Below are 27,812 nucleotides of genomic sequence, written 5' to 3'. Positions count from 1 at the left end.
AATTATCACTTTCATTTTAAAGTATTACTACATATGACTAACTTTAATTGTACATCACTTTATATGATAATATATTAAGCGATAAAAGCTTACCTTGAAGATATGTCCATAACACAGCTCCTCCATACAACCATCGACTCAAACTGTCTTTCAAATATTCAAACTGTCATTAACAACCCATTTTATTTTTTTTGTATTTTCATCAAAATACCTTCATTAATTAATACCACATGCCTAGTGTTGGCTTAACGGTCAGGGTGGTGGGCTTGGGATACTCGGATCCTGAGTTCAAATCCCACTCCTGCTGTTGAATTAACCATGTGGAGTTGACTCTGCCTATCATCCTTCCGAGGTCGGCAAAATGAGTGCCAGCTTGCTGGTATCCTGTGTTGGAGTGGGGACCCGTCCAGGATTGTGCCCACTCGCCAAGGAGACTGTTTCGGCAGCACCAATGCGCTGCACAGAGTAATGGTCCCATTGGATGGATGGATTTTATACCATCTAAAAATATATACATATCAAGAAAGAGCTATAGAAAAATAATGCAAACAAGGAGTATAATGACCAAGTTTGGGTTCTTTATATTTCATTTAAAAGCAAATCCAAAGGTAGGAGGAAAGAGAGCTCACTTCAGAAAAATGGAAAGTGCTGTGGCAATCTCGCAATTTTAAATTTGCATAATGAAGCCAGAAATTATACTGGATCTGGTCAAATAAATGTAAGAAAAATAAATCTGTCTTTCGTTTAAACGTTCAGGCCTGAGAAAAGGGAACATACACCAGCATGAAGGTGTTTTTTTTTTTTGTACACATTGACGAGGCTCGCATGAGAGCTAACACACCACGCACAGCAAGGGGGGCATGAGACGAGGGTGGGAGTGGGAAGGACAAAACAGTGGGGAACAGAGACATTAGGAGATCTGTGGAAGGGAGAGGGATGGGGCAGGGAACATGGGTTATACAAGATGGACATTACAGGGACGTTCAGGAAGGAAAGCAGGGAATTTGAAGGAGGTGGACTTGGGTGGATTATCGTGGGTGGAAAACATCGAGGATTGGATGGGGGAGGATAAGAGGTGGTGGCGAACAGCTGTTTTGAAGGCCTGGAGGGAAGAATGGGATTGAACAGAGTGAGGGAGTTTATTCTAAAGGCGGGAAAAAAATAGGAAGGAAAGAGTGAAGGTGAGCAGTGATTCGTGATTTTGGTAGTTTTACCAAAAGGGGGTTGTTGGCGGACCTTTAGCACCCTGCGGAAATATGTTGGGGACAAATCGCAGACATATCGGGGCGGGGGGGGGGAGACGGGAGAGGAGATGGTAGAAGACAGAAAGACCACCGACCCGCCTGCGGTGAGAGAGTGAGAGGCCCAAAGACTCAACCTCATCGCAGGAGATACAAATGATCTTAAATGCTTTGGTTTCCACAGCGTGAGGCTGAGAAAGGTGGGAGGCAGGAGTACCAGCCCAGAGGGGAGAGCAGTACTCCATCAGGCTGTGGACGAAAGTTTTGTATGTGGTCAGGAGCTCAGGTGGGCCGAGGAAGGACTTTGCACAACGGAGGATTCCCAGTCGGTGACTGGCTTTGGAGGCCAGGTTGGAAATGTGGCTTTCCCAGGAAAGATCATGGCAGATAGTGAGACACAGAAGCTTGAAAGAAAGGACTTCTTCCAGACGATTGTTGAGAAAGTCGATGGGGGGGGGGGGGGATCCAAACGGTTCTTTCGGAGAGACATAGTGAGAGTGTGAGATTTGTCAGTATTGAAAGACATGTTCCACGTGTTGGACAAGTTTGTGATTTTACCCAGATCTGCAGTGAGCGAAGAAGCTGCTGCCTGCCGGTCTGAGGGATGACAGATGGTACGGCAGAGGGTTCGAGTCATCAGCAAAGAGATAAAGAGGATTTTCCAGAGAGTCGGAGAGATCATCGATGAAAACCAGAAAAAGAACATGGCCCAGAACGCTGCCTTGAGGACCTCCAGCCTGGACAGGAATAGGGGATGAAAGGGCCACAGATTGACTGCGACAGGAGAGCAAGTCTTCGAGCCATGATTGGTGATGGCCTTGGATACCATAGGAAGAGAGTTTGATGAGCAGGGCAGGGTGCCAGACTGTGTCAAAAGCACGCGATACGTCTCGAGATGAGTGTCTGATTTCATGTCCACCACTGAGTACCTCCATCTTTGTTGGGAGAGCACAAGCAGAAGTGTTTTTTGGAAAGAGCTGATAGGTAAGGAAACAGGCTATCTCGCAAAAGATAAAATTCTGGGGCTATGTTGTGTCCAGCCAGCGTTGATAAAATAGATTGCAGAATATGTAATTACAAATTTGTGAGTCGTGAAAAAGATATGCGTTGTCTGATATTAAAATTCCAATTTTGATCAAATCATATTTTTATGATAACCCCCCCAAAAAGAGTTAAACTTTTCAGCTCTTAATTTTTCTGTTTTGTACAAAATGTTGAGGCTCGTCGAAGAGCTAGAACATAGAACAGATCAGGATGTAACAGAATAAAAGGAACTGTAGAAGTAGAGTGGGGAAACATACCAATGGCAGGGTTGAGTGACAAAATAGAGGGGAGTTTGGAGAAATATGGGATGTGGGGAATAATGAAGGATAGTTGAGGACACAGGGGGTGAACTAAATGGATACAGCTGTCATTTCTCACGAATGAAAACTGGAAACTAGATAAGAGGTTTGCTTGGGAGTGTGGGGGTTAACAGGGGTAGAAAAGATCATGTTTGAGGGAGAAAAAGGAAAAGAGTTGAGGGAGAGGGGGGAAAAGTGCTTGTAAATGGCGTCATTTGGGGTCGAAGAGATCATGAGTTTGGATGGCGGTAGTGGTGAACAGCTGTCTTGAAGTCCCGAAGGAAAGAGTGAGATTGAAGAGAATGCGGAAGTCAATTCTGCAGGTTGGGAAAATAGAGGATTGAATGAGTGGAGGTGAGAAGTGGTTCTGGATTTTGGGAGTTTCACCAGAAGGGGTTGCTGGCATACCATGTGCACCTTAGGGAGGTTGCCGAGCATGGAAAGAGCAGAGGGTGCAAGACCAGAAAAGAGGTGTCAGAAGAGAGACAGACCACTGACCGTTCTGCGATGTGAAAGCGGATGGCTCCTGGGCTAGGAGAACCAGCCATCTAGGTTATTTTAGATCGAAGGTTGTAGAGAGAAACCACCCAAGGTGGTACTACCACCCTGACCTGGGAGCATTAAAGTTGTGCCTCCAAACCAACTTCCAGTCTTTGTGTCAGGATTACTAGTCTCACTTTTTGTCTCATTCAAACTGAGCTACCAGGCTTGCTTTAATATCTTTTTCATATGCACCATACATGTACACTTATACTACGCACTCCATATCTTTACATTGTTTCTCAGTCTTTTCATTTTTTTTTATTGCTCTTGCATTATTTTTCATTATTTTTACTTTTGTCTTTTTGTTTCATTTAAGGCCTGGCCTCGAGGAGGATGATACATTCCGTGACTGGAGCCTTTTACGTTAAAAAAAATAACTGTGTGTGATGTGAAAGTGATGGACCAATTGACTCAGCTTCATCGCAGGAGATTCCCATGATGTCGAAGGGCTTGGTTTCCACTGCATCCAATGGAGCAAGGTATGAGGCAGGGGTGCCTACCCAGAGGGGAGAGCAGTACTCTGTCAAGCTATGGATGACAACCTTGTTGGTATATAAGAGTTCAGGTGTGCCAAGGAAGGACTTTGCATGATCGAGGATGCACAATCGTTGACTGGCTTTGGAGATCAACTTAAAAGTTTTGTTGCCCAAGAAAGATCATGTCTGATAGTGAGGCCCAAAAGTTTGAGTGAATGTCTTTGAGCATTGCTAAGAAAGTAGATGGCGGTGTTTGCAAGACTTCCCTTTTGGAAAGTCAGAGTGAGAGAGTCATTTTTCAGGATTGAGGGACATATTCCAAGTGTTTGACCAGTTTGTGATTCCATTATGGTCTGCAGAGAGGGGGAGGCTGCTGCCTGCCCTTCTGAAGGATGAGGTATGTTATGACAGAGGGTTGAGTCATCAGTGAAGAGATAAAGAGGATTTTCCAGAGAGTCAGAGAGGTCATGCAATGATGAAGATTAGGAACAGAATGGGGCTTGGAACACTGCCTTGCAGCACTCCAGCCTTGACAGGGAGAGGAGGTGAGATGATCCTGTTGAGATCCAGATATTGTACGTTGAGAGAGTCATCCCTAATCTCATATCTGTCACTGAGGATCTCCATCCATTTGTGTGTGTGTGTGTGTGTGTGTGTGTGTGTGTGTGTGTGTGTGTGTGTGTGTGTGTGTGTGTGTGTGTGTGTGTGTGTGTGTGTGTGTGTGTGTGTGTGTGTGTTGGGGGGGTGTGGTCGAAGCAGTATGTCCAGGCCGAAGCAGTATGTCCAAGTTAGAGTGACCTGGGCTGAATCTGAATTGATGATCTCAGATCAGACCATTGAAGAAAAGTCATGATTTGAAGACAACTACGATGATGGATTCCATGACCTTTTCATGATTGGAAGTAAGCTGATAGATCGGTAATTTGGGGAATTGGTTTTTGCACCTTGTTTTTGTAATGTGGTGATGATGGTTGTATTCCAGGCAAATTGAAGATGTCCTCGGGCAAACAACAGGGTGAACAGAGCAGAAAGAGGATGTGCAAGAAGATGTGCAGAGCAGGTTTTTAGGACACGTGAGCTGATGCCACTCCATCTCGTTGCAGAATCAGAGTTGAGAGTTTCCAGAAAATTATCTACTTTCTCAGCTGCAAAGGAAGGAGTTTAGTACAATTGGATAGGGTGGTAAAGGGATCAAGGGAGGAGACACAAGATTTGGAAGCAAACAAAGAATTGAGGCATTCCTCCTCACAATTGGAGTTCGCTTTGGTGCCATTTGAAATGAGGAAAGGGATACTGGAGGAGAATACTCCAGAGACAGACATAATAAAGTGCCACCATGTTTTAGAGGAGGGAGACAAGTTTGAAAGTTCAATCTTGAGGTTAGTCAGATGTTGTTTTCTGGATCTCTTGAGTGTGGACACATGCTTGTTGCAGGCTTTGTGGAATGATCTGATGTTGCCTTCAATCAGATTTCCCTTCCAAGAAGAGAATGCAAGTTGTTTCAAGACAATTGCCTCACCACAGGATTCAGTGTACCATGGGAAGGAGGAAGGCCATGAAAACTGAAGATGAGGTGGAATGGATCTGTGTATAAGAGGGAGCAATTTTCTGTGGGATCGAAGAATCCCGAGGCTGAATTTATATCAGGGACTGAAATTAAATGAGACCAGTCCTGAGGTGAAATGACAGCTTGCAGTCCCTACCAGTCTGCCTAAATCAACTGCCAGGTTCGTCAGTGCTGAGGCAGCTCGGAGAATAGTGAGAGCGATGTTGACCTCTCACAAGCACATGATTAGGTGAACCAATTGGAGCAAAGGAAGAGCAGGAGATATTACCGTGTAAGTTGGTCATCACCGAGTCCAGAAGAGAGGATTTGCCATTTGCAGAAATCTGGGATAGAAAGTTCACAGATTGAGTCAGTCCCATGGAGTCACAAAAGTCCTTTGCTGAAATGTCATGACTGGTGAGATCGGTAGCAACACCTAGCCAAGTGGTATGGTGACAATGAAATGACCACATATGAGGAAGAGAGAGCTGGGATGCATGGTTAAATGCTGGTCTATCTTTTCTGAAACAAATATGGAAATGGAGTCGTCACTGAAAGGAGTATGGGACAACACACAGACAAAAATGAGGTGGGAGCAGAGGGGAAGTTGCAGCCAAATGTACCCTTTGGGGGTTGGGAGGTGTGAAAGCATTACACTGATCGTGATAAATGGAGTTCTTGTATAAAGTGTAACTCTGCCGCCAGGATGGGTTCGGGTTTATCAAACCGGAGGAAGCAATAGCCAGGTATACATTCCAAGGATTCAGGAACATCTGTCGGAGGAAAGATTCTGTAAAATAGATTTCCAGTTTATCAGCAGTGGCCTGGATTTAAAAGATCTGTCTGGTTGGAACAGAGACCTCGGATGATTGACATCAACACAGTTAGTGACTGGAGAGGAAGCACTGTTGGAAGGATGCAGGAATGTAGAAAGGGGGTGGATAAGCTAGGAGAGGGGGCAGGGGAGGGGGATTCTTGAGAAGGGTGGGTGGTTGGGGGGGGAGCTGGGACGGGATGGGCATGGGGTAACGAGGTAATGGAAGAGAGTTTGGCGAAGGAAAAGATGGCAGGCGGTAAGCTGAAGGGAAGATGGGAGGAGGTGGGGGAGGGTAAAGATGAGAGGGGGTAGTGGAGGGAGGAATAGGAGTGGATGGTGTGAGGGGAATGCAGGAAGGGGGAACATGGAGTGGAGGGGTGCTGATGAGGGTGGTACAGATAAGGGGGTGGAGTTGGGAGGATGTGGCCATGTAAGAGATGTTGGGAAGGCTACTGAAATGGAGGGGTTTGACATCATTAAAGGATGTGACGGGGAATTGATGGTCGCATGCAGAAAACTTCGGCAAACTGGACTTCAAAAGACTCCCACTCTGGATATTCTGAGAGATAAATCACAGGAGGGGTGAGATGAATGGTTGTTGAAGGTTGGATGAACATACAATTATTTGGTATAACTCGGCTAGGATTTGAACCACCGACCTCCCAGACTCAGAGCCAACAAACATTACACCACCAAGGTTGTTGGTGTACTAATGGTTAGTGTCCTCTGAAGGCCACAAAGCTGAAATGCCTGTGCTTATGTGACTTTTCCTTTTTTTCTGTTGATGAAAAAAATTACCCCTTTTTTCTCCATAAGAACAAGACAAACAGGGACAAGGTTAATTTACAGTGGGGTATAGCAGGGCAACAACTGGACACAACCTGCAAGGGAATAAATGAACTGGCAAGGAAGAGAGATAAAAGGATGGCAGGCCCTACACAGGATCTTTTATGGGGGAGAGGGGTGGGGGAGGTGCGTAGCTTCAAATAGTTTGACCACTGAGAGCATGGTGGCACTGCGCCATCATGCCCGTTGTGGGATGGGATGTACTCCGCATCATCATGCCCTTTGTGTAATAGGATGCACTCCACACCGTCATGCCCTTTGTGTAATAGGATTCACTCCGCACCATCATGCCCTTTGTGTGATGGGATGCACTCCGCACCATCATGCCCTTTGTGTGATGGGATGCACTCCGTAGCATCATGCCCTTTGTGTGATGGGATGCACTCCGCACCATCATGCCCTTTGTGTAATAGGATGCACTCTGCATTGCTTTACTGAAAGTGAAATTGTTGAAAATACAGAGCTAAATCGGTTATCATTTTGGGGTGTTTTCAGTCCAAATGTTATTACGACATCACATGACAGCATATAAAATACTACTTCATTGATTCAATTCATCGAATACCAATCGAAGTTTTATTAAGTTCAATTCACCAAGTGACTTGTGTTGGGAAACACCACGTCAGGTGCAACCCCTAAAAATTTCAGATATCCTGCCATGATGTCACCGAGGGAAAGATTGTCAGAATGCAATGAATCCATCTATTGGGACCATATTTTGTACAGAGCATCAGTGCTGCTGAAGCAGTGTTTTGTTTGTCACTAACAATATCTCGAAAAGCATCTTTACCACATTTGGTAAAAATAAATAAATAAAATGTAACTACTTTAGATTTCTACCGACCCACCCTATGTTTCCTCTAACTTGCCATGTATATTTATTGACTACACATGATATGTGAATCACATGTCCATGCTCATGTGAAATAGTTTTCTTTTTATAAATCCGGTATTTACACACGATTCAGCTTCGAAAACTCAGGCGAAAACCAGAATTACACACAGCCTTCAAAAAAATTTTGTTTGTTTTTTTGCCTGTGTTTTACATAAGGACTAGTTTTCTTCTGGGTGTGTATAGTCGACCGCTGCCTCCGTCGCTCCCAAAAAACATACATTTTTTTTGTATATTCTAAGCATTATTCATGCTTTTGATACATATATGCTAAAAATGATGTCTAAATTTGCAGGATCAGTAAAAAGTTCGGAGGAATTTAAAATATAGTGGAAGTGAATGAATTTTACGTTACATGAAAATTTATATCAAGGGAGGTGCAAAGCGCCTCTCCCTTTATATGGGAGGGTTTCTCTGTATGTAACTTCAACACAGGGACTGAAAATTAGTTTCTCGGGTTCTACTGGATGAAATCGGCTGCAAGTTTCAGAAGTAAATCCTTTGTACGTTGAAAGTAATATGTTCCAAATTTCAGCAACGCCCATTTTCTCATTCTTGAGTTTTTAACGAAAACCCTCAAACGTCATGTTGCTGTCTGTCAGTCTGTCCGTCTGCCTGAAATGTGTTTGCGCTCGTATCTCAAAAGCCATACAGTGAAACGAGCTGAAACTTGGAATATAATTAGACAATATGTCTAATTAATGGCGTTCGAAACAAATTCCACCGAAGTGCCATCGTTTTTGCTAGTTAGGGCTTCAAGCATGGCTGAAGCTCTATTGAAATCGTTAGTATTATTATTATTATTAAAGGCGTTTTTATGTTCTACTGACCGATTTTGTGGCAGATCTGGAGGGAAAACTGTTGGATGAAATTCAACGAAACTTAACAGGATAATTACTCACCACATGAAGTTTATACTATGAAACATTTGATGACGTAGGTCACGTGGTATGGCGGCCATATTGGATTTTATCCAAAACCTTAAAACATCTTCTTCTCCAGAACGGATAACACGACAGCCTCAAACTTTTGCACACATTTGCATTGTTCCATGGTAATGTTAATTTGTTAATTTGGTCGAAATCGTTACATAATTCATATGATTTAAAATGATGCCGATTCGCCTCATTAAATATGCGAATGAGAGTTGAAAAAATTTAATGACAAATTTCGATAGCAAATAAACAGGGGACTCCCAATATATTTATACTATGTCTGTATTTGACCCCAGTGAGCCCCCAGTGCCCCCCAAAGTTGAAAATGACCCATTTTTGAAATGTCATAAAATGAAAACAACGCTTGGATTAAATTCAATGAAACTTATCCATTTAATAACTCTCCACCTGAAGTGTATAGTTTGTAAATTTTGATGACGTAGGTCACGTGGTATGGTGGCCATATTGGATTTTCTCCAAAACCTAAAAATATCTTCTCCAGAAGGGATAACCCAACAGCCTCAAGCTTTTGCACACATATCCGATATTCCATGGGAATGTTAAGTTGTTAATTTGGTCGAAATCGTTGCATAATTTATATGATTAAAATGATGCCGACTCGCCTCATTAAATATGCCAAATATGCAAATGAGAGTTGAAAAAATTTAATGACAGATTCTGATAGGCCTTGAAGAGGGGATTCCAAATATGTTTCCAATATGTCTGTATTTTACCCCAGTGAGGCCCCAGAGCCCCCCAAAGTTGAAAATCACCCATTTTTGACATGTCGTAAAATGAAAACCAAAGAAGATAGACAAAAAGTGACCATACATTCTGCAAGATATTTTAACGTTCTACAAGTTCGCCATTTACATTTATATGCAAATGTGGAGTTATTGGACTTTTTTGGGGACTTGAAAATTTGTCCAGCCTCGATTTGTCCAATGTGACGTTTCTTTCTTTATTATGTTTTGCTATGGGCTTTTCAATCCTTCATTGATATAACATGAGGGACCCCGTAGCTGTACCCCATTGCAGACTTGAACTAACTTTCTAACTCGGAAAACCCATATCATCTGACAGGGTGATAGTGTTGAAATTTGTTAAAATGGAGGCACGCCTTGAAGCCCGGGATTACTGGTTTACCAGTTTTAATTTTTGCTTGTATTCAACTATCCATTTATCATCCACAAGTCATCACCGGAGTTTCCACCGGAGGGCAGCATTATCTGTGTTTCCACCGGAGGGCAGCATTATCTATCATTTATGGATATGCATTAGTAGATCAATTTATTTGTGCATCAAGTAAGTCGTCTACAATTGTACGTACTTGTTACCCTGTGCTCGCCAAGCAAGAAACATGGTTAAGCGATCGGTATTGTACGTACGTATGTTGTATGTCATACGTGTCTGCATTTTGTTAAGATCGAAAACCTTTCAGCAGAGGAAAATGAAACTTTACCACGTGTTATATGACCGTGTGATATAGCAGTCACTCTTTTGAGGTCAATTTAGGCCAAAGGTCAACAGAGGCAAATTTTCCAAAATCCTCAATTTTCATCTGATTGACATGAAATTTGAACAGCATCCTCAAGTCACCTCACTGAATTCAACGAGGAATTATTTTTGAGGTCAACATAAGCCAAAAGGTCAACATAGGCCAAATTCCTGAAATCCTCAATTTTCATCTGATTGATTTGAAATTTGAACAAAACTTGCACATTTGGTCATTGAATTCAACTTCTAATTATTTTTGAGGTCAATGTAGGCCAAAAAGTCAACATAGGCCGTTATTTCTAAAATTGTCAATTTTCATCCGATTGACTTGAAATTTGAACAAAACTTGCACATTTGGTCATTAAATTCAACTTCCAATTATTTTTGAGGTCAATGTAGGCCAAAAAGTCAACATAGGCCGTTATTTCTAAAATTGTCAATTTTCATCCGATTGACTTGAAATTTGAACAACATTTGCACATTTTGTTATTGAATTCAACCACCAATTATTTTGACGTCAACATCGGTGGAATTTCTAAAATTGTCAATTTTTATCTGATTGACTTGAAATTTGAAGAGGATTCTTGGGAAAAATGCCAGAGGCATAGAAAAAATCCCCTTTATATGGTATGTGCCATGTGGCAAACATTAGAAAAGAAGGTACATTCCATGGCTTGTGGAAAACGCCAGACGATAGAAAATAAAGCACATTCCAAAAAATTGTGTGTGCATGCTGTACTACCCTTGTGTTCTAAGGAGGAACCAAGTAATGTTCAAGAAAAGTACATATAAAGAGTCACTATATATATATATATATATATATATATATATATATATATATATATATATATATATATATATATATATATATATATATATATATATATAGTCATTAAACCCATCATTACATACTTTTTTTTTTGTTCCTTGAAAACGAAAACCCACAAGATAATGTGCATGTGTGTGATTAATTTGTTTAAAAAATTGGCACCCCTTTATATGAACTTTTCTCGAGCATTACTTGGTTCCTCCTAAGAACACATGAGTAGTCTTCACATGGAACACATGGGTAGGGTAGTACAGCATGCACACGAGATTTTTTTGAATGTGCCTTTTTTTTCTTTCGTCTGGCATTTTCCTCAAGCAATGGAATATCCCTTCTTTTTTATAGTTTGCCACATGGCATATCTATGTATTACGAAAACTCTCATCTTGTATGTATGTATGTTCTCAATATACAGCCAAAACGGTACATGATAGTGTAAATATTTTAGGGCCACCTTACTCACCATTGTCCTGCGGTGTGCAGTTTCAAGTTTCATTCAAATTGGGCATTGAAAAAAATTATTAAAAAAATCAATTCCCGATTCATTCAAATACTCTTCAGGAGTATTTGATCAATGCAACCTCAGCGGTATAGTTTGCTGGAGATATCCTTTTTAAAAATTTTCTTTTTTTGAAATGTTTTTTTATCAACCGCTATCACAACAAGAACCCAACGGGTTCACGGGTCGTCTAGTACCATATAAAGGGGCTTTTTCTATGCCCCTGGCATTTTCCTCATGTATATGATATACATACATTTTGAGGGCGTTTCCTGCCACATTAAAGAATGTTCTAGATTCAAGGTATCCACCCACAGCTTTGTTAGGAGCAACATATCTGAAGTGGAATGGCCAGTTCAGAAGCCAAACTAGGGTTGTCAGAGATTATTGAGTTGGAGAAGAGATTGAGTCTGAGGTCAGGTGAAATTAGTGCTTTACTTATGATGGGGAGAATGCTGATAGGTCTCCATGTGAAGGGAATCGTTTCGGAACTTTTCTTATGGATAGGTGTGTTGTTGCAGTCTTCCAATATGGAGGCAGTTGCCCATCTATGAAGGACTTATGAAAGAGAGAGAAGCAAGTGTATGATAAAACTGATGTTCATTTCCTATGAATTGTAAATATTTCATTAAGCTTATTTTTGTTGTGTTTACAATTGTGTAATTTTGGAGCTCATTGTGAACAAACCATTACAAATGTCATGATGAAGATGTACAAAGTGAAGGCATTTGCGTAATTCAGCAATTTCCAGGCAAATAATGTTCTCTCAACATCACTCACAACTTGTTTCTAGTACAAATGAAATATTAAAAGATTACTTTTGATTTATTTAGGACTATGAGGGCGACCCAGTGTTGCTTGGGAGAAAAAACAAAAGCTAATAATCGTGTTGTACAGTTCCTATTACTTGCTGTACTGTACTTGTATTCGCTCTACCCACTTGTTAAAACGTTCCCTCATATTTACTTTTGGTTAGTTAAGTTTGGGGTAGTTATGTATCAAAATAGCAAATTATTATGTATAAATTATATTAAGGGAATGACAATAACAATTGGAAGGGCACTCGGTACAGCGCATATCTCCACCACGTGATGCCTGATCCACGAGAACATATCGGGTCCATTACATTTTTGAAATATCATGCTATACAGTACTATATCGTTTTTGGCCTTATCTCTCAATGGTGAAGAATCACTTTGAATCTATATTAATATTTCGGCATGCCCCTTTTTTTGTTCCACCATCAGATTTTTGTTACTGCATAAAATGAAACAAGCTTTGACATATATAGTAATGATATTATTGTCTTCCTTAAGAGACCCCTCAAAATTCGTTTTGATGATTATGGTAGTTAAACAGTTCAAAAACTCCATTTGCAAAATGGGAGGAATTATTGCACAAAAAAGAAATAAAAATGTTTCCCATTTTTTAGAGGACTACTAAGATGAGTTCGGCTCATAGAATCACGCTCCATTTGGGGAGAAAACAGTTGAGTTCATACCTGACTAATTTGCATTTTCCATGTCCATATAATAGTTTCTCCACAAAACCATGACTTTCTGACTAAGTACAAAGTATTTCTTTGCTTTTTTTATACATGGTTGCCGTTTTGAAATTTTTGTCGACCGATACCCGCTGCCCAGCCAGACCAACTGCCAACAAAGTATCGCCCGGTCATTTACGGTTAAACCCAAAATCATGATCATCGTTTTAGTGTGTAGGTGAGTACTGACAGTGTACTTGGGTCTTTTCCGGGTGGGTGCGGGATTGAGCACGTGCACATAAAAATCTCGGGTCTCCGCATAGTGGTGTACAGGTTAAAGTTGTACTTCTGTTCACTACCGTATAAAATCATAGAACCATCTGATCGACATGCTGTTAACAGTTTCAGAATCAGCTAAATTCTACAACATATGAATATGTAGACGAAACTGATCCGGCCTTTTGGATTACTTTAAAGTAGGGTGCCCTGTAATTTTAATGCGCTCTATGGATCCTCCGGAACTCATGAATGGTACACGTTGTGTAGTCACTAAACTACGTGGTAATGTCATCGAAGTGGAGCTACTGCGGGACAGTCGAAGGGGAAAACCTGAATGATAATCAATGGAAAAAAATGATATAATATATTGTTTAAAATACATTCATGCTATCTGTCTTTTACCATATGTTGCCAGTGACGCCCGTCGAAGATGGACACCTTTACTAGTATTAAATAATTCTCCTATCCAGATCTGGATTCGGAGCTTCACCAAAATCGAATCAATTCGTCCTTGTCACACACCCAACGTGTTCACCAACTTTTACCCGAATCCATCCACAACTTTTCAAGATATCATGCTGTATCGTTTTTAGCCCAATCTCTCAATGGTGAAGAATCAGTTAAAAATTAAATAATTCTCGTATCCAGATCTGGATTCACATCTTCACGAAAATTGAATCAATTCTTCCTCGGAGCACTCCCAACCTGTCCACCAAGTTTCGTCCGAATCCATCCATAACCTTTTGAGATATTGTGCTACATATAGTTTTGGGTCCTCTCTCTCTCTATGTTGAAGAATCACTTAAAAAATTCTCAGATCCGGATCTGGATTCGGATCTTCACCAAAAGCAAGCATTGCTGTCCGTGGCCAGTCATCCATATACACAAAAAAATTTCAGGACGATTGCTTGAAAACTGTGGCCAAAATAGTGTGATAGACAGACAGACAGGCAGAAATATGCTGCAGACCAACATACTTGGCAAAAAATGTTTTTCGTCAAGAAACAGCCAAACAGACCCACATTAAACACCATCTCCTCTGACGAGGGTAATAATCAAAGCAAACACTTCATCGAATTTCTCAATCCAATGAACAGGACTTATTACGATTATGGTCTCTGTATTCTCCCTCCTCCTTTCTTGTCTTGTACCCACTTTCCATGCTTTGTCCCCCCCCGCCCCCCACCTCAAGTTTCTGCAGGGCTCATGAGGTCCATCAACCCCCTTCTGGTGAAACTACCTAAATCCAACATCACTGCTCACCTCCACTCATTTGTTCCCCTTTTTTTCCTGCCTGTGGAATTAACTTCCACATCCTCTTCATTCTTATTATTCCCTCCATATCGTCAACTTCAACACAGTTGTTCACCATCATCTCAGATCATTTCCAAGCCAAAACTATGATCTTTTCTCCCCTCGTTAACCCCACTCAAATCCCACCACCTTCCAATTTTCCAGTTTTCCCTCCTTTGGAGCTTCCTTCTGTATCTTCTCCACCCCATACATGTGTGTCGTGCATCCTGCTTTTGTGTGTTACGTCCTGATCTGTTCAGTGTACTAGCTCTTCGACGAGCCTTGACTAAGCATACAAAAAATAAAAAAGAATCTAAATAATGGATCACCTGGAGACGACAAAGAGGGATAGTGAAGACTTTGAGTCTAGAAAGAAAGAAGATTGTGTGCTTCACTTCAATGCTTCCAAATGTAAACATTTCACATTCTTCTCTGAAGTACCATATGCTGACGAGACTACAACGTCTGCATGAAATACGACTCTGACGACTCGTACCTGGCACAACCACCAGGTTTTGCATCAAGGATTAAGACACCAGTGAACTAATACCCATTGAATATGAGGAGAACCAAGGTAACCACAGAGACTATTATCAGTGTTTTACAATGAACCTAAACAGATTTGCTAAACCTACCAAATCAACTCCTGAACAATCATGCTCATCACGTAGCTCAAAGAGATCCTCAGCCTACGGAGCCAAACATATATTCAAGCCCCACAGCATATTCTGGAACAAAGAAGGTCGTAAAAAGACAAAGATCAAGGGTATATGGACAACGAAGCTACTTCAAGATTTTAATTTTATGGAGGGGAAACTATCATAAAAATATCAGAAATGTAAAAGGATGAAAGGCTTCTTGCTCAGATCAGAGGATTGGACTTCTTTGCTTGCCAAACACAGTACCACAGAAATTGTCACCGGAAATATGTCGCAGATACACACTGGTGGAGGAGTGAGGATGAGTCGAAAATATTTCAACAAATTGATCTACTCAGCAATCCAATGAAGACCCATGATGGATTAAACTTGTTTGCCTTCTGCATTCCTTCACCACTTTACACATTCCCACTTGGAGATCCCATAGCTTTGGCTCCAGTGACGTGACATCACACTCTGGTAGATTTTCAGCTTGGTGTACGTTCGGTGAATGTTTAGAACTTCTCGTGACCGATGGGATGTCTGGATTGGTACCTCCGCATGCGTTTAGAAGACCGTCAACATCTTGAATCACAATTCCATGTGCCGTATAATTCTTGTTGACCAGGACAGTTTGATTAAAATTATCAAAGTCATAATTAAATGCATAAGGCACACTGGGATTGGGGATTATTTGTGTTGACAACAGACTCAAGGCTTTATTCAGAGCAACAGGTCATACAGTTTCAATCTCAAGGGAGTAAGAATAGCTCTTGTTATGGCCAAGTCTGTTGATAAGTTGTTTGTCCAGCACTCCTGAATAAGTGTTGTGGTGTCACGCAGATAAGTATGTGCTTTTGGCAGCTTCCACTGTCCATTGGTGGATGCCCTGCAGATATCCTGACCTATCAACAAGATTAGGTGTCTTGCTTTAATGGTCTGAGATGTTGGTCCACCAGTAAACAGATAGCTCAAAAATCTTGCAAGTTCACCTGATATGACATCTAGGTTGTTTGTAAGATGCTGCACAGTTGGTGGCCATGACAGTATGCTGGATTCCTCAAAAGGACTTAAAATTATTTTGTGCAATGTCAAAGTTACTTCTTTGATTGGATCAGCAGTTCCAAGTTATTAAGTGTGCTTTACTGCGATTCCTATATCGACTTTAGAGCTGTACACCAGGTAGGTTTGAAATCGTCCTTTGTGCTCCAACTGAGTGAAAATCAACTTGTTTCCATAAACTTAGAGTGTAGTTGGTGATGTATGAATCACCATAGGTTAGAGTGTAGTAGGTGAACTCTGAATCTCCATAGGTTAGAGTGTAGTGGATGATCTCTGAATCTTTATAGGTTGGAGTGTCGTGGATGATCTCTGAATCTCCACAGGTTAGAGTATAGTGGATGATCTCTGAATCTCCACAGGTGAGAGTATAGTAGGTGATCTCTGAATCCCCATAGGTTAGAGTGTATTAGGTGATTTCTGAATCTCCATAGGTTAGAGTATAGTGGATGATCTCTGAATCTCCACAGGTGAGAGTATAGTAGGTGATCTCTGAATCTCCATAGGTTAGAGTGTATTAGGTGATTTCTGAATCTCCATAGGTTAGAGTATAGTGGATGATCTCTGAATCCCCATAGGTTAGAGTGTAGTGGATGATCTCTGAATCCCCATAGGTTAGAGTGTAGTGGATGATCTCTGAATCCCCATTGGTTGGAGTGTAGTTGATCTCTGAATCACCATAGGTTGGAGTGTAGTTGATCTCTGAATCACCATAGGTTGGAGTGTAGTTGGTGATCTCTGAATCCCCATAGGTTGGAGTGTAGTTGATGATCTCTGAATCTCCATAGGTTAGAGTATAGTGGATGATCTCTGAATCCCCATAGGTTAGAGTAGAGTGGATGATCTCTGAATCTCTGTTTGTTTGAGTGGAGTCGGTGATCTCTGAATCTCCAATTGGTAGAGTGTAGTGGATGATCTCTGAATCTCCATCGGGAAGAGTGTTGTTGATTTCTGAATCCCCATAGGTTGGAGTGTAGTTGGTGATGTATGAATCACCATAGGTTAGAGTGTAGTAGGTGAACTCTGAATCTCCATAGGTTAGAGTGTAGTGGATGATCTCTGAATCTTTATAGGTTGGAGTGTCGTGGATGATCTCTGAATCTCCACAGGTGAGAGTATAGTTGGTGATCTCTGAATCTCCATAGGTTAGAGTGTATTAGGTGATTTCTGAATCTCCATAGGTTAGAGTATAGTGGATGATCTCTGAATCTCCACAGGTGAGAGTATAGTTGGTGATCTCTGAATCTCCATAGGTTAGAGTGTATTAGGTGATTTCTGAATCTCCATAGGTTAGAGTATAGTGGATGATCTCTGAATCCCCATAGGTTAGAGTAGAGTGGATGATCTCTGAATCTCTGTTTGTTTGAGTGGAGTCGGTGATCTCTGAATCTCCATCGGGAAGAGTGTTGTTGTTGATTTCTGAATCCCCATAGGTTGGAGTGTAGTTGGTGATCTCTGAATCTCCATAGGTTAGAGTATAGTGGATGATCTCTGAATCCCCATAGGTTAGAGTGTAGTGGATGATCTCTGAATCCCCATTGGTTAGAGTATAGTGAATGATCTCTGAATCCCCATAGGTTAGAGTGTAGTGGATGATCTCTGAATCCCCATTGGTTGGAGTGGAGTTGATGATCTCTGAATCACCATAGGTTGGAGTGTAGTTGGTGATCTCTGAATCCCCATAGGTTGGAGTGTAGTTGATGATCTCTGAATCCCCATAGGTTAGAGTATAGTGGATGATCTCTGAATCCCCATAGGTTAGAGTAGAGTGGATGATCTCTGAATCTCTGTTTGTTTGAGTGGAGTCGGTGATCTCTGAATCTCCAATTGGTAGAGTGTAGTGGATGATCTCTGAATCTCCATCGGGAAGAGTGTTGTTGTTGATTTCTGAATCCCCATAGGTTGGAGTGTAGTCGGTGATCTCTGAATCACCATAGGTTGGATTGTAGTTGGTGATCTCTGAATCCGCAGAGGTTGGAGTGTAGTTGATGATCTCTGAATCACCATAGGTTGAAGTGTAGTAGGTGATCTATGAATCCCCATAGGTTGGAGAGTAGTTGGTTATCTCTGAATCACCATAGGTTGAAGTGTAGTAGGTGATCTATGAATCCCCATAGGTTGGAGTGTAGTTGGTGATCTCTGAATCACCATAGGTTGAAGTGTAGTAGGTGATCTATGAATCCCCATAGGTTGAAGTGTAGTTGGTTATCTCTGAATCACCATAGGTTGGATTGTAGTTGGTGATCTCTGAATCTCCAACTGGTAGCGTGTAGTGGATGATCTCTGAATCTCCATGGGGAAGTGTTGTAGTTGATCTCTGAATCTCCATAGGTTAGAGTGTAGTAGGTGAACTCTGAATCTTCATCCTGCATCGAGTGGAGAGTCAACTGCGAGGACTCGTGATGTGGATAAATGTGTGATGATGTAATCTTAATACCTTGGATGTGTGCACTGAAAAATCATCACAAGCTATGAAGTTTGATTTTCAAACTTTACCAAGTGATCCCTCCAGTAGATAAGATCGATCAAACACTACTTAAGGTTCCATATAAATAATCAGAACAACTCCAGTTTATAATTGGATTGAGAAATTCGAAGGAGTTTTATTTATCATTGTGATTTTATGACTGTTTGGATGAATATTCGTCAGAAATGCACTTTTGATAAACTATTGAATAACCTTTCAAATAACATTCGATATTGAACGAACAGTTTATTCAAATTGAGACAGGAGTCTGCTGAGCGAACATACCCCAGAAATCTCTGAGTTTCACGCGATATTTGGGTACCTGTCAATAAGGTGTCTAAAGTACAATTCCAACCCATCATATTTCATGTTAACAATCTTTTTCTCACCAAGGACATCCCAAGGAACGAAAATATAACAACCAAGCAGCATACTCTAGGAAAGGGGGGGGACGAGTTTATAAATACCATAGTTACTACCTGAGTCTATGAAGACCACATCCCTCAGAGGCTTAGACTTGTCACTCAATTGATCCCCTTCCCCTCCTCCAACCCCCCCCTCCCCAAACCCCCAATTGGCTGATTATTTGTGGGGAACACACAATGGTCTTTCTGAGCGATTTAAAATGCATTTAAAACACACAACATCCTTGCCAGGAACATTAAGAGCACAAAGAGTATAATTTATCATCAACGTTATTTTCATTACGTCACATTTATCTTGTGTTTGAAGAGAATTATTTAACGGAGAATGAGAATACAATAAAACCTTAACTTTATTCCTGACCCACACCAACCCCAGAGATGCTGGGACAGGACCATTGTGTCTGCACAGAGAAATCTCCACCACCTTCTATCGATCTCTCTGTTTCCCAACAAACAACCACAAACACCACCAATGTGAATGGACGGGCCGAGTTCCACTGTGACGTCTCCATCACGAGCAGGTCCACAGATCGTCCCGTGGTGTACTGGTACAAAGACTGTCCCAACAAAGTTGGAGGAAAAACAGTTTTCTCTGGAAAATCTCCATTAGGCGAATACATTAACCGTGTGAATCAAACTGTTCATGAAACACAAGAACATGAGAACCTGACAACACGAAGATTCACTCTGGAGATTCTCCATTCCAATGTGAATGACTCTGGAGATTATTTCTGTGTTACCAAGATAAAAACAAGAAATGGATTGTTTGGAATTTGTGGTGGAGGAACCAGGCTGCAGGTGGTTGGTAAGTTATGTGGGGTTAACCTGGGATGTGGATTTGTTCATTAAAAACAACGATGAAGGGAACACAGCACTTGGTTTGATAAAATAAGTGCTTTCAGATATAAACTTGATAACTGTGATCACGAGATTATGGAATAGTTAGATCATCCCTCCACACAACCAGAATAACTTAATTGGTGAGAAGGACAAATACCATGATAATTATGTTACAATGTTAATTGTTCTGTATATTTAACAATTGCATTAAAACTATTTATATCTCTCACTCTCTCCAGGCAGGTCGGTGGTCTTTCTGTCTTTTACCATCTCCTCTCTCCTGCCTCACTCCCCCCCCCGCCCCCCGCCAATATTTCAGCAGGTCCGCCAGAAACCCCCTTCTGGGGGTTTCTCTTCTCTTCTCTTCCCACACTCTTTTCAATCCCATTATTCCCTCCAGGTCTTCAAAATAGCTGTTCCCCACCATCTCTTATCTTCCCCCATCCAAAACTATGATTTTTCTACCTCCGCTTATCCACCCCAAGCCCACCTCCTTCAAATTCCCTGCTTTCCTTCCTGAAAGTCCCTGTGGTGTCCATCTTGTTTACCCCATGTACCCTACCCCACCCCTCTCCCTTCCACAGATATCCTCATGTGTCTATTCCCCACTGTTTTGTGCTTCCCTCTCCTGTCCCTATTGTCTTCTGCTCCCCTTGTTATACGTTCTGTGTGTTCGCTCTAATATGAACCTTCACATTGCATATAAAAATTAAATAAATTATAAATAAAATAATTATCTCTGTACTTATTGTTCTTTCCTTTTCCCTACAAAATCAAAACGATTCTGATATAAGACGTTTTTTGAAGTTTCTCTCTCACCCCACCCCATCCCCTCCCTCCAGACTCCCACCCCACTCCACCCCACCCCTCCCTCCTGATTCCCACCCCACCCCTTTCACTGCATCCGGACTCCCACCCTACCCCCTTCCTCCGAATTCCCACCCCACCCCACCCCACCCCACCCTTTCCCATCCCTCCGGACTCCCACCCCACCCCCTCCTTCCGCATTCCCACCCCACCCCTTCCCCTCCATCCAGACTTTCCCTACACCCTCCCTCCGGATTCCCACCCCACTCCACCCCCTACCTCCGGACTCACACCCCACCACTTCCCATCCTTCGGGACTCCTACCCCACTCCACCACACCCCCTCCCTCCGGATTCCCACCCCACCCCTACCCCCTCCATCCGGACTCCCACCCCACCCCACCCTCTTCCTCCGGACTCCGGAGATATGCTGATGAGTGATGATACCACCCTGTTGGCAGAAAGTAAAGAGGACTTGATGAAACTGCTGCAAACAGTGAAGAACAAAATTTAAAAAGCAGTTTTTTTTATTTAAACCTAAAAAGGACTAAAATCTTGTCAACTGAGAAGATCGATGTGTTCAGATTTGGAGATGGTCACGTGGACATTGTGTAAAGTTTCATCTTCCTGGGTTCCAAGATTGAAGTGAGTGGAGAATGTGGAGGAGAAATTAATGGATGGTGAGCATTGAGAGCAGCAATGTCAGGTTTAAGAAAGATTTGCAAATCCAAAGATCTTTGTTCGTATGCAGCACAAGGCTGCAGGGGAGGATTATTAGCTGATGGCACGGCAGTGCCGCTTATGCAGTGCTCTCTTTCGGTGAGGGCAGAATTTGCAATTTGTTCAGGGTGCTGGCGATAGCTCGCCCACTCTTCACAAAGGACACCGTGGGATCTTTAATGTCAACCAACGAATTCTGGCAGACGCAACATCCGTTGAAGTCCATCCGAGGGACGGCACACACATCGATGAATCACCCTGCCTGTGAAACACCAAGTTGTCAGTATATAACTGGGTCTGGATTCAAACCCAGAATAGACAACTCAGAGGTGAATGTGCATACCTCGAGGTCATCCTGTCAGCCCAATACAAAGATGTGAAAATACAAACCAAGATGAGGGTGGTGAATGCTCTCGCATTTCCAGTTGCAGTGTATGGATGTGAATCATTACATGTGCTAAAGACCCTTATTTGAGATTTATACCCCAAAATCTTTCTGTATATATTGTAAGAGGCAGACTTTTTTTGGCGAGAAGATCATGGAAAAGGAAGAGGCAGACGACCATATATGTGCTGGATGGATGGGTTAAAGGCTTCAACCAAGCTGTCTCTGCCAGAGTTTTGGAAAGCAGTGCAGGATAGGGATGTTTGGAGAAATCTGATCAAGAATGCCACCAGAAGTCAGCCACGACTTGATAAAACTGGATAACGATAACAAAGGAAATCACACCTTTGTGTGAATAGTGTCTTGCACAACACTTGCACAAAACAACAAACTGAGCTGTCATAATTTAATTGAAGGTGAAACAATACTATTTATTACGATTATTATTATTAATTAGCCCGTCCCCCACACAGTGGGAGACAGGGTTTTGTAATCACTTCTGTCTGTGTCCGTCGGTCTGTCTGTCCAGGCCTAACGTTGTTACCATTTGAGCTTTTGTCATCAAATTATTAATTTCTCTTTTCCATATTCTCATGATGTAGCTTTGTTGAAAATTTGGTAAAAACGGTTAACATCACATAAAATCGTCAATTTTCATCCAATTGACCTGAAATTTTAAGAGTTTGCATGTTGGGTCACTGAATTGGTTCACCAATCAAAAGCTCGAAGGCAATTGTTTGTAGTTTTTTTTTCAGATCAAAAGGTCAAGGTTGCATAAAATATCAATGTTTGTCATATCACTGTGTCATTGACCCAAAACGACCCGATTCATCAAATTGAACCTGTGTTCTGTCAAGATCAAAGATCAAGGTCACAAAATCGTCAATTTTCATATGATTTACCTGAAATTGAAACAGGCTTTGCATATTGGGTCATTGAGGCCGATTGCTTTTGAGGTCAAAAGGTCAACATCGCCAAAAATCATCAATCTTTTTGTATTTCGTTTTTTTTAACTATTATGATTATTATTATAATCATGTCTTGCATCATGTTTAGCATACGGAAGAAAAAATAATTACGAACATAAAGCGGATGTGGACGGGCTTTGCATTTTCAGATGCTTTCTAGTTTTTTATTATTACTATTATTATCATTATTATAAATAATATTCAGCATCATCTCATGAAATTATTGCCTTGTCTGCAATTTTTTTACGACAGAAGATGCCACCACTAAAACTCCTACAACCACCCGAGATGATGCAACTGCTGCAGCTACAACTGAAATTACAAAAGGTGTGTGTGTGTGCATTTTGTGAACCAGCCAAAGTCACTGGGTACTGCAATGTCTGCCTTTCCCTTTTGTGTGTAACCTCAATTTTCTCCAGTAAATGTAGCACTACGCTTCTCCCAGGTGGTATTCTACAAGCTGATTGGTAAAGGAACACATCCCAGGTGGCACATTTACAACTCGAAGGGCACTCAGTGGAGCACATATCTCCACCACGTAATGCCTGATCCACGAGAACATATCGGGCCCAATAAATTTTTGAAATATCATGCTGTACAGTCCTATATCGTTTTTGGGCCCATCTCGAAATGGTGAAGAATCACTTTAAAAATTAAATAATTCTCGTATCCAGATCCAGATTCAGATCTTCACCAAAATCGAATATATTCATCCTTGTCACACACCCAACCTGTCCACCAAGTTTCGTCCGAATCCGTCTCCAACTTTTTGAGATATCGTGCTATATATCCTTTTTGGCCCCATCTCTCAATGGTGAAGAATCACTTTGAAAATTAAATAATTCTCGTATCCAGATCCAGATTCGGATCTTCACCAAAATCAAATTAATTCTTCCTTGTCACACACCCAACCTGTCCACCAAATTTCTTCCGGATCCGTTCACAACTTTTTGAGATATCCTGCACACAAACAAACAAACAGACAGAAAGGGGTGAAAACATAACCTCCTTCACCTGCGGTGGTGGAGTTAACTAGAACGGCACTCGATATGGCGCAAACCTTCGCCAAGCTGAACAGTTTACATGTTGTATCCTACTGAAAGACTGGATCTGGATCTGAACCAAAATCTAATCAGCTTGTTCATGTCACCGAACCAACTCATCCACCGAAATTTGTCTTAACTCATCCACAACATTTTGTAATATCATGCTATGTACAATACAGCATATCATTTAGTCCCGATCTCTCAATGGTGAAGAATCACTAAAAAATTAAAATATTGTCCTGTATAGATTCGGATTCGGATCTTCACCAAAATTGAATCAATTCATCCTTCTCACACACCCAATCTGTCCACCAAGTTTGTCCGAATTCGTCCGTATCCTTTTGAAATATTGTGCAATATATGGACTTGTTATTAGCCCCATTACTAGATGGTGAAGATTTACTTAAAAAAAAAAAACTTCTCAGATCCGGATCTGCATTCGAATCTTCACCATCATTGAATCATCTTTATCACATACCCAATATGTCTTCCAAGTTTCGTCCAAATCCGTCCACAACGTTTTGAGATATCCTGCTCACAGACAGAGGAGAAAACATAACCTCCGTCCATCTTCGGTGGCAGAGATAAAGTGAGAAATCAGGTGTCCCTTTCCACTCTCGCCACCCAGAACCTCGGGGTTACATATTATTTTTACCACGATAATCCTCTACATGCGCACTCCAAGGTCAACGACCAGTTTTCAACTCATTTTGTCCAGGAGTTCAGCAATGCACATAAGTCAAACAAGCAAACAGACAATTCTCAAATTATACACCACCAGTCAGGGGTTTTGGAACATGATGTTCCAAAAAAGTCAGGGGTCTCCAGTTTTTACTGAAATTTAAGCAATTTAATGTTTCAATGTACTCTGAAATTAAAGCATAGAACAAATAAACAATTGCAGATAAAAAAGAAAACATGGAATCGTTTTGTTGAATAAAATTTAATCTAAATTTTTGACTCATCAAAGTAGCCACCTTTTGCAGAAATAACAGCCGAACATACTCGTGGCATTCTTTCCACAATGGAAATCAAATATTGTTCAGAAAGTTCTTCCCAACACTGTTGCAAAAGTTCCCACAAATGTGTTGCACTTGTAGGTTGCTTTGCTTTCACCCTTCTGTCCAGGTCATCCCAAACCAGCTGGACAGCTGGCCTGACTCCACCCCAATAAAATCATGCGCCACCATTGCAGCGCAGATCCGCAAACCTCAGGCCGCTGGCCTGGGTATTAGTCCGTAGTCCAGTGCAATTGGAATGATTCTAGGTGTATAACCATGATGTATTATATATGCACATATGCCATACACATGTTTTTTGCTTCTTGAATATACATCGGGTTATTTTTAATATGTAATAAGTAAAGCCGAGAAATGAACGAAACATGGTGGGTGAGAGTTTCTTCTTCTTCGTTTTTGTTCTGGTATCGGCTCAAGCGTGCGTTAAACCAAACTAATTTTTATCTCCGATTTCTTGTCCTAGTTGCCTTTATTGTTTTCTCGTCAAAGATATCGGGAAATAAAAATTGTTGTTCCTTTAAGTTTGCCGAACAGACCCAAACACAGTGGGTCAGAGACTTTCTTCTTCAGCCTATTGGTTCCGATATCGGCTCGAACATGCGTTAAATGCAAACAAATTTTTATCTCCCTTACATTCATTGGGACCGGAATGGGACATGTATTGTGAAGCAATTCTCGCAATTCTTTGACTGCCCACAGGTAGGTATTTGCTCTCTTCTCCAAAACTACACACACAATTTCAATGAAACTTGACCAGAACCTTCATCACCCATGATGTACTAAAGCTTGTTCACAGCATTAAAAAAATCAGGGTCGAAGGGGGTCTGCGGGGAGTTTGAGTGACTTGCTCCTGATCCAGGTGAGCTTCAGGACACGCGGTCCTATTTTTACTTCCGCCACCGAAGGTGGCCAGAGGTTATGTTTTCAGCCTTGTCTGTTTGGTACTTGTGAAATCGAAGATTCACAAGTATATTGGCTGGTCTGGTCTGTTATTCTGTCTGTCTGTCTGTCTCTCTATTTGTCTGTATGTTTGTTTGTTGTATGTCAATTGCCTATGTATCACATTTTTACTCAGATCTTCATAAAACGTGAGCACCTGTACAAATTGATTCTATTTTGGTGAAGATCTGTATTCGGATCCAGATACGATAATTTTTTTTTTCATTCTTCAAGTGATTCTTCACCTATGAGGGAAAGGGCCCAAAATGATTTATGGCATATCTCAAAACGTTGAGGACAGATTCGGATGAAACTTGGTTGACAGGTTGAGTTGGGGACTCGGACAAATTTATTTGATTTTGGTGAAGATCTGGATCTGAATCCAGCCTATCATTGAAATACAAAACGTAAACTGTTCAGCATGACAGAGATATGTGCTCTACCAAGTACCATTCTTGTTATTATTATTATTATTATTATTATTATTATTATTATTATTATTATTATTATTAATACTTGAGGCCCACCAGACAGCAAGCTGTCTGTGCAGAGCTGAATGCCATCTTCTCTGATGTTGGAGGTGATTTTGTGTCTGCCTTGACGTCCTCTCATCATTCGTTTGTTGATTAACAAATCTCTGCTGAGCTTCTCTGTTTTGTGCTCTAAGTGTATTTGAATGTCGTTGTCTGGCTTCCGGACGTATCCCGGGGCGTCACTTGCCAACTTTGCCAAGGGGAATCACTAACATAATCGTCTCCTCGTCTTTTCCCCACAACTGTGAATGAACTTTGCCAATAAATCTTGGAACATGTGGTATGTTGTGCAAGATTTTCTGTTCACCTCATTGAAGAAAACCCCTGTCCCCTTTGCTGCCACTGCTGTTGTATCAAGTTGTGGATCATTGCTGGTACTCTGCTTATTGTGTTTTGGTTGTTGTGGAAGAACTGTATCACCTACATGTAAGTCATGGGTTGAAGCATGCTGCTTGACATCCACATTTTGTTTGATAACCCAGTCTCGGTCCAGGGCATTTTGGAGTACTGGATTGTTGATCCGAGTGGGAAGGTGAGGGATGTTGGTGCGGACTTCTCTTCCCAAAGGGAGTGCTGTTGGAGATGCACCTGTGTCACAATGCAGTGTTGTGCGATAATTTAGCAGAAATGTGAAGAGTTTCTGATGCCAATTCCTGTGATTGATGGATTCTGTGCAAATAGCTTTATCCAGATGGTGGAAGAAAAAAAAACTTTCTACCTCTGAGATGCATTGAGACCAATAAAGTGTAATTTTTCGATGCTTTTCTTCCATCAATGCTGGAAAACTGTTTGAACTCGAAACTGATAAAGTGGGGTCCATTGTCTGATACAATTTAATGTGGTAGGCCATGGGTGGGAAATAGGTGTTAGGCCTCTAATGACAACTGGGGAGAGGTGGATGACAGGATAATTGCTTCTGGCCATTGGGACCATTCATCGACAATACCGAGGATGTATTTGCCAATAGGAAATAGACTGCATATGTCACCATGGAGCACCTCCCATTGATTGATTAGGATGCTTGGTCATTTGCAACGGCACAGGTTGATCAGGTGGGCTGACCCCCAAGTTGGATGGCCGATCTATGGCCGAGCAGCGATCCTGTATCGTCCATATCAGCCACTACTATGTTGGCCACAGTTTTAGTTTTGTTATACTCTAGACAGCTGTCAAACTTACCCTGAACAGGTGGAGGAGTGTTTGAACCCCATACGTGAAAATGGTAGTGGTTGACTTGGATAGAGTGTGGTGGTGTCCTTTGACCTGTGACAGCGCATCCTCATTGGTGCGCTCACCAACCAATGCCTCCTTTGGCTGTCAATCATCTTCGAGTTGAGGCCCTCCCCCGAGTTGATGCTACCTCTTCTTTAACGGGTTTTCCTGCCCAGCGCATAGGAAAACAAGAATGTTGTTCTCGCCTTCGTTGTCTGAATTGTGGTTGTTTGTGGTGC

The 27,812-nt window shown here is 41.6% G+C and overlaps 1 protein-coding gene across 7 annotated transcripts in view; it reads left to right on the top strand.

Annotated features, from left to right (window-relative positions):
- The window catches only part of LOC147025216 (uncharacterized), a 66,224-nt gene that overhangs the window by 24,686 nt on the left and 13,726 nt on the right, over positions 1-27,812 (top strand). For all 7 annotated transcript variants that reach the window (XM_085885958.1, XM_085885957.1, XM_085885954.1 and 4 more), the window contains 2 exons: positions 19,482-19,910; positions 23,077-23,151. In XM_085885958.1, coding sequence (XP_085742084.1) covers positions 19,482-19,910; positions 23,077-23,151 — 504 coding nt within the window. The remainder of the gene's footprint in view (positions 1-19,481; positions 19,911-23,076; positions 23,152-27,812) is intronic.

The sequence above is a fragment of the Eptatretus burgeri genome, chromosome 6 (assembly GCF_056783735.1).
Source record: "Eptatretus burgeri isolate ZD-2024b chromosome 6, Ebu_testis_v1, whole genome shotgun sequence".
NCBI classification, from domain to species: Eukaryota; Metazoa; Chordata; class Myxini; order Myxiniformes; family Myxinidae; genus Eptatretus; species Eptatretus burgeri.
Note: the sequence above shows the minus strand (reverse complement) of the source record. Positions and strands in the feature narration are given on the sequence as shown.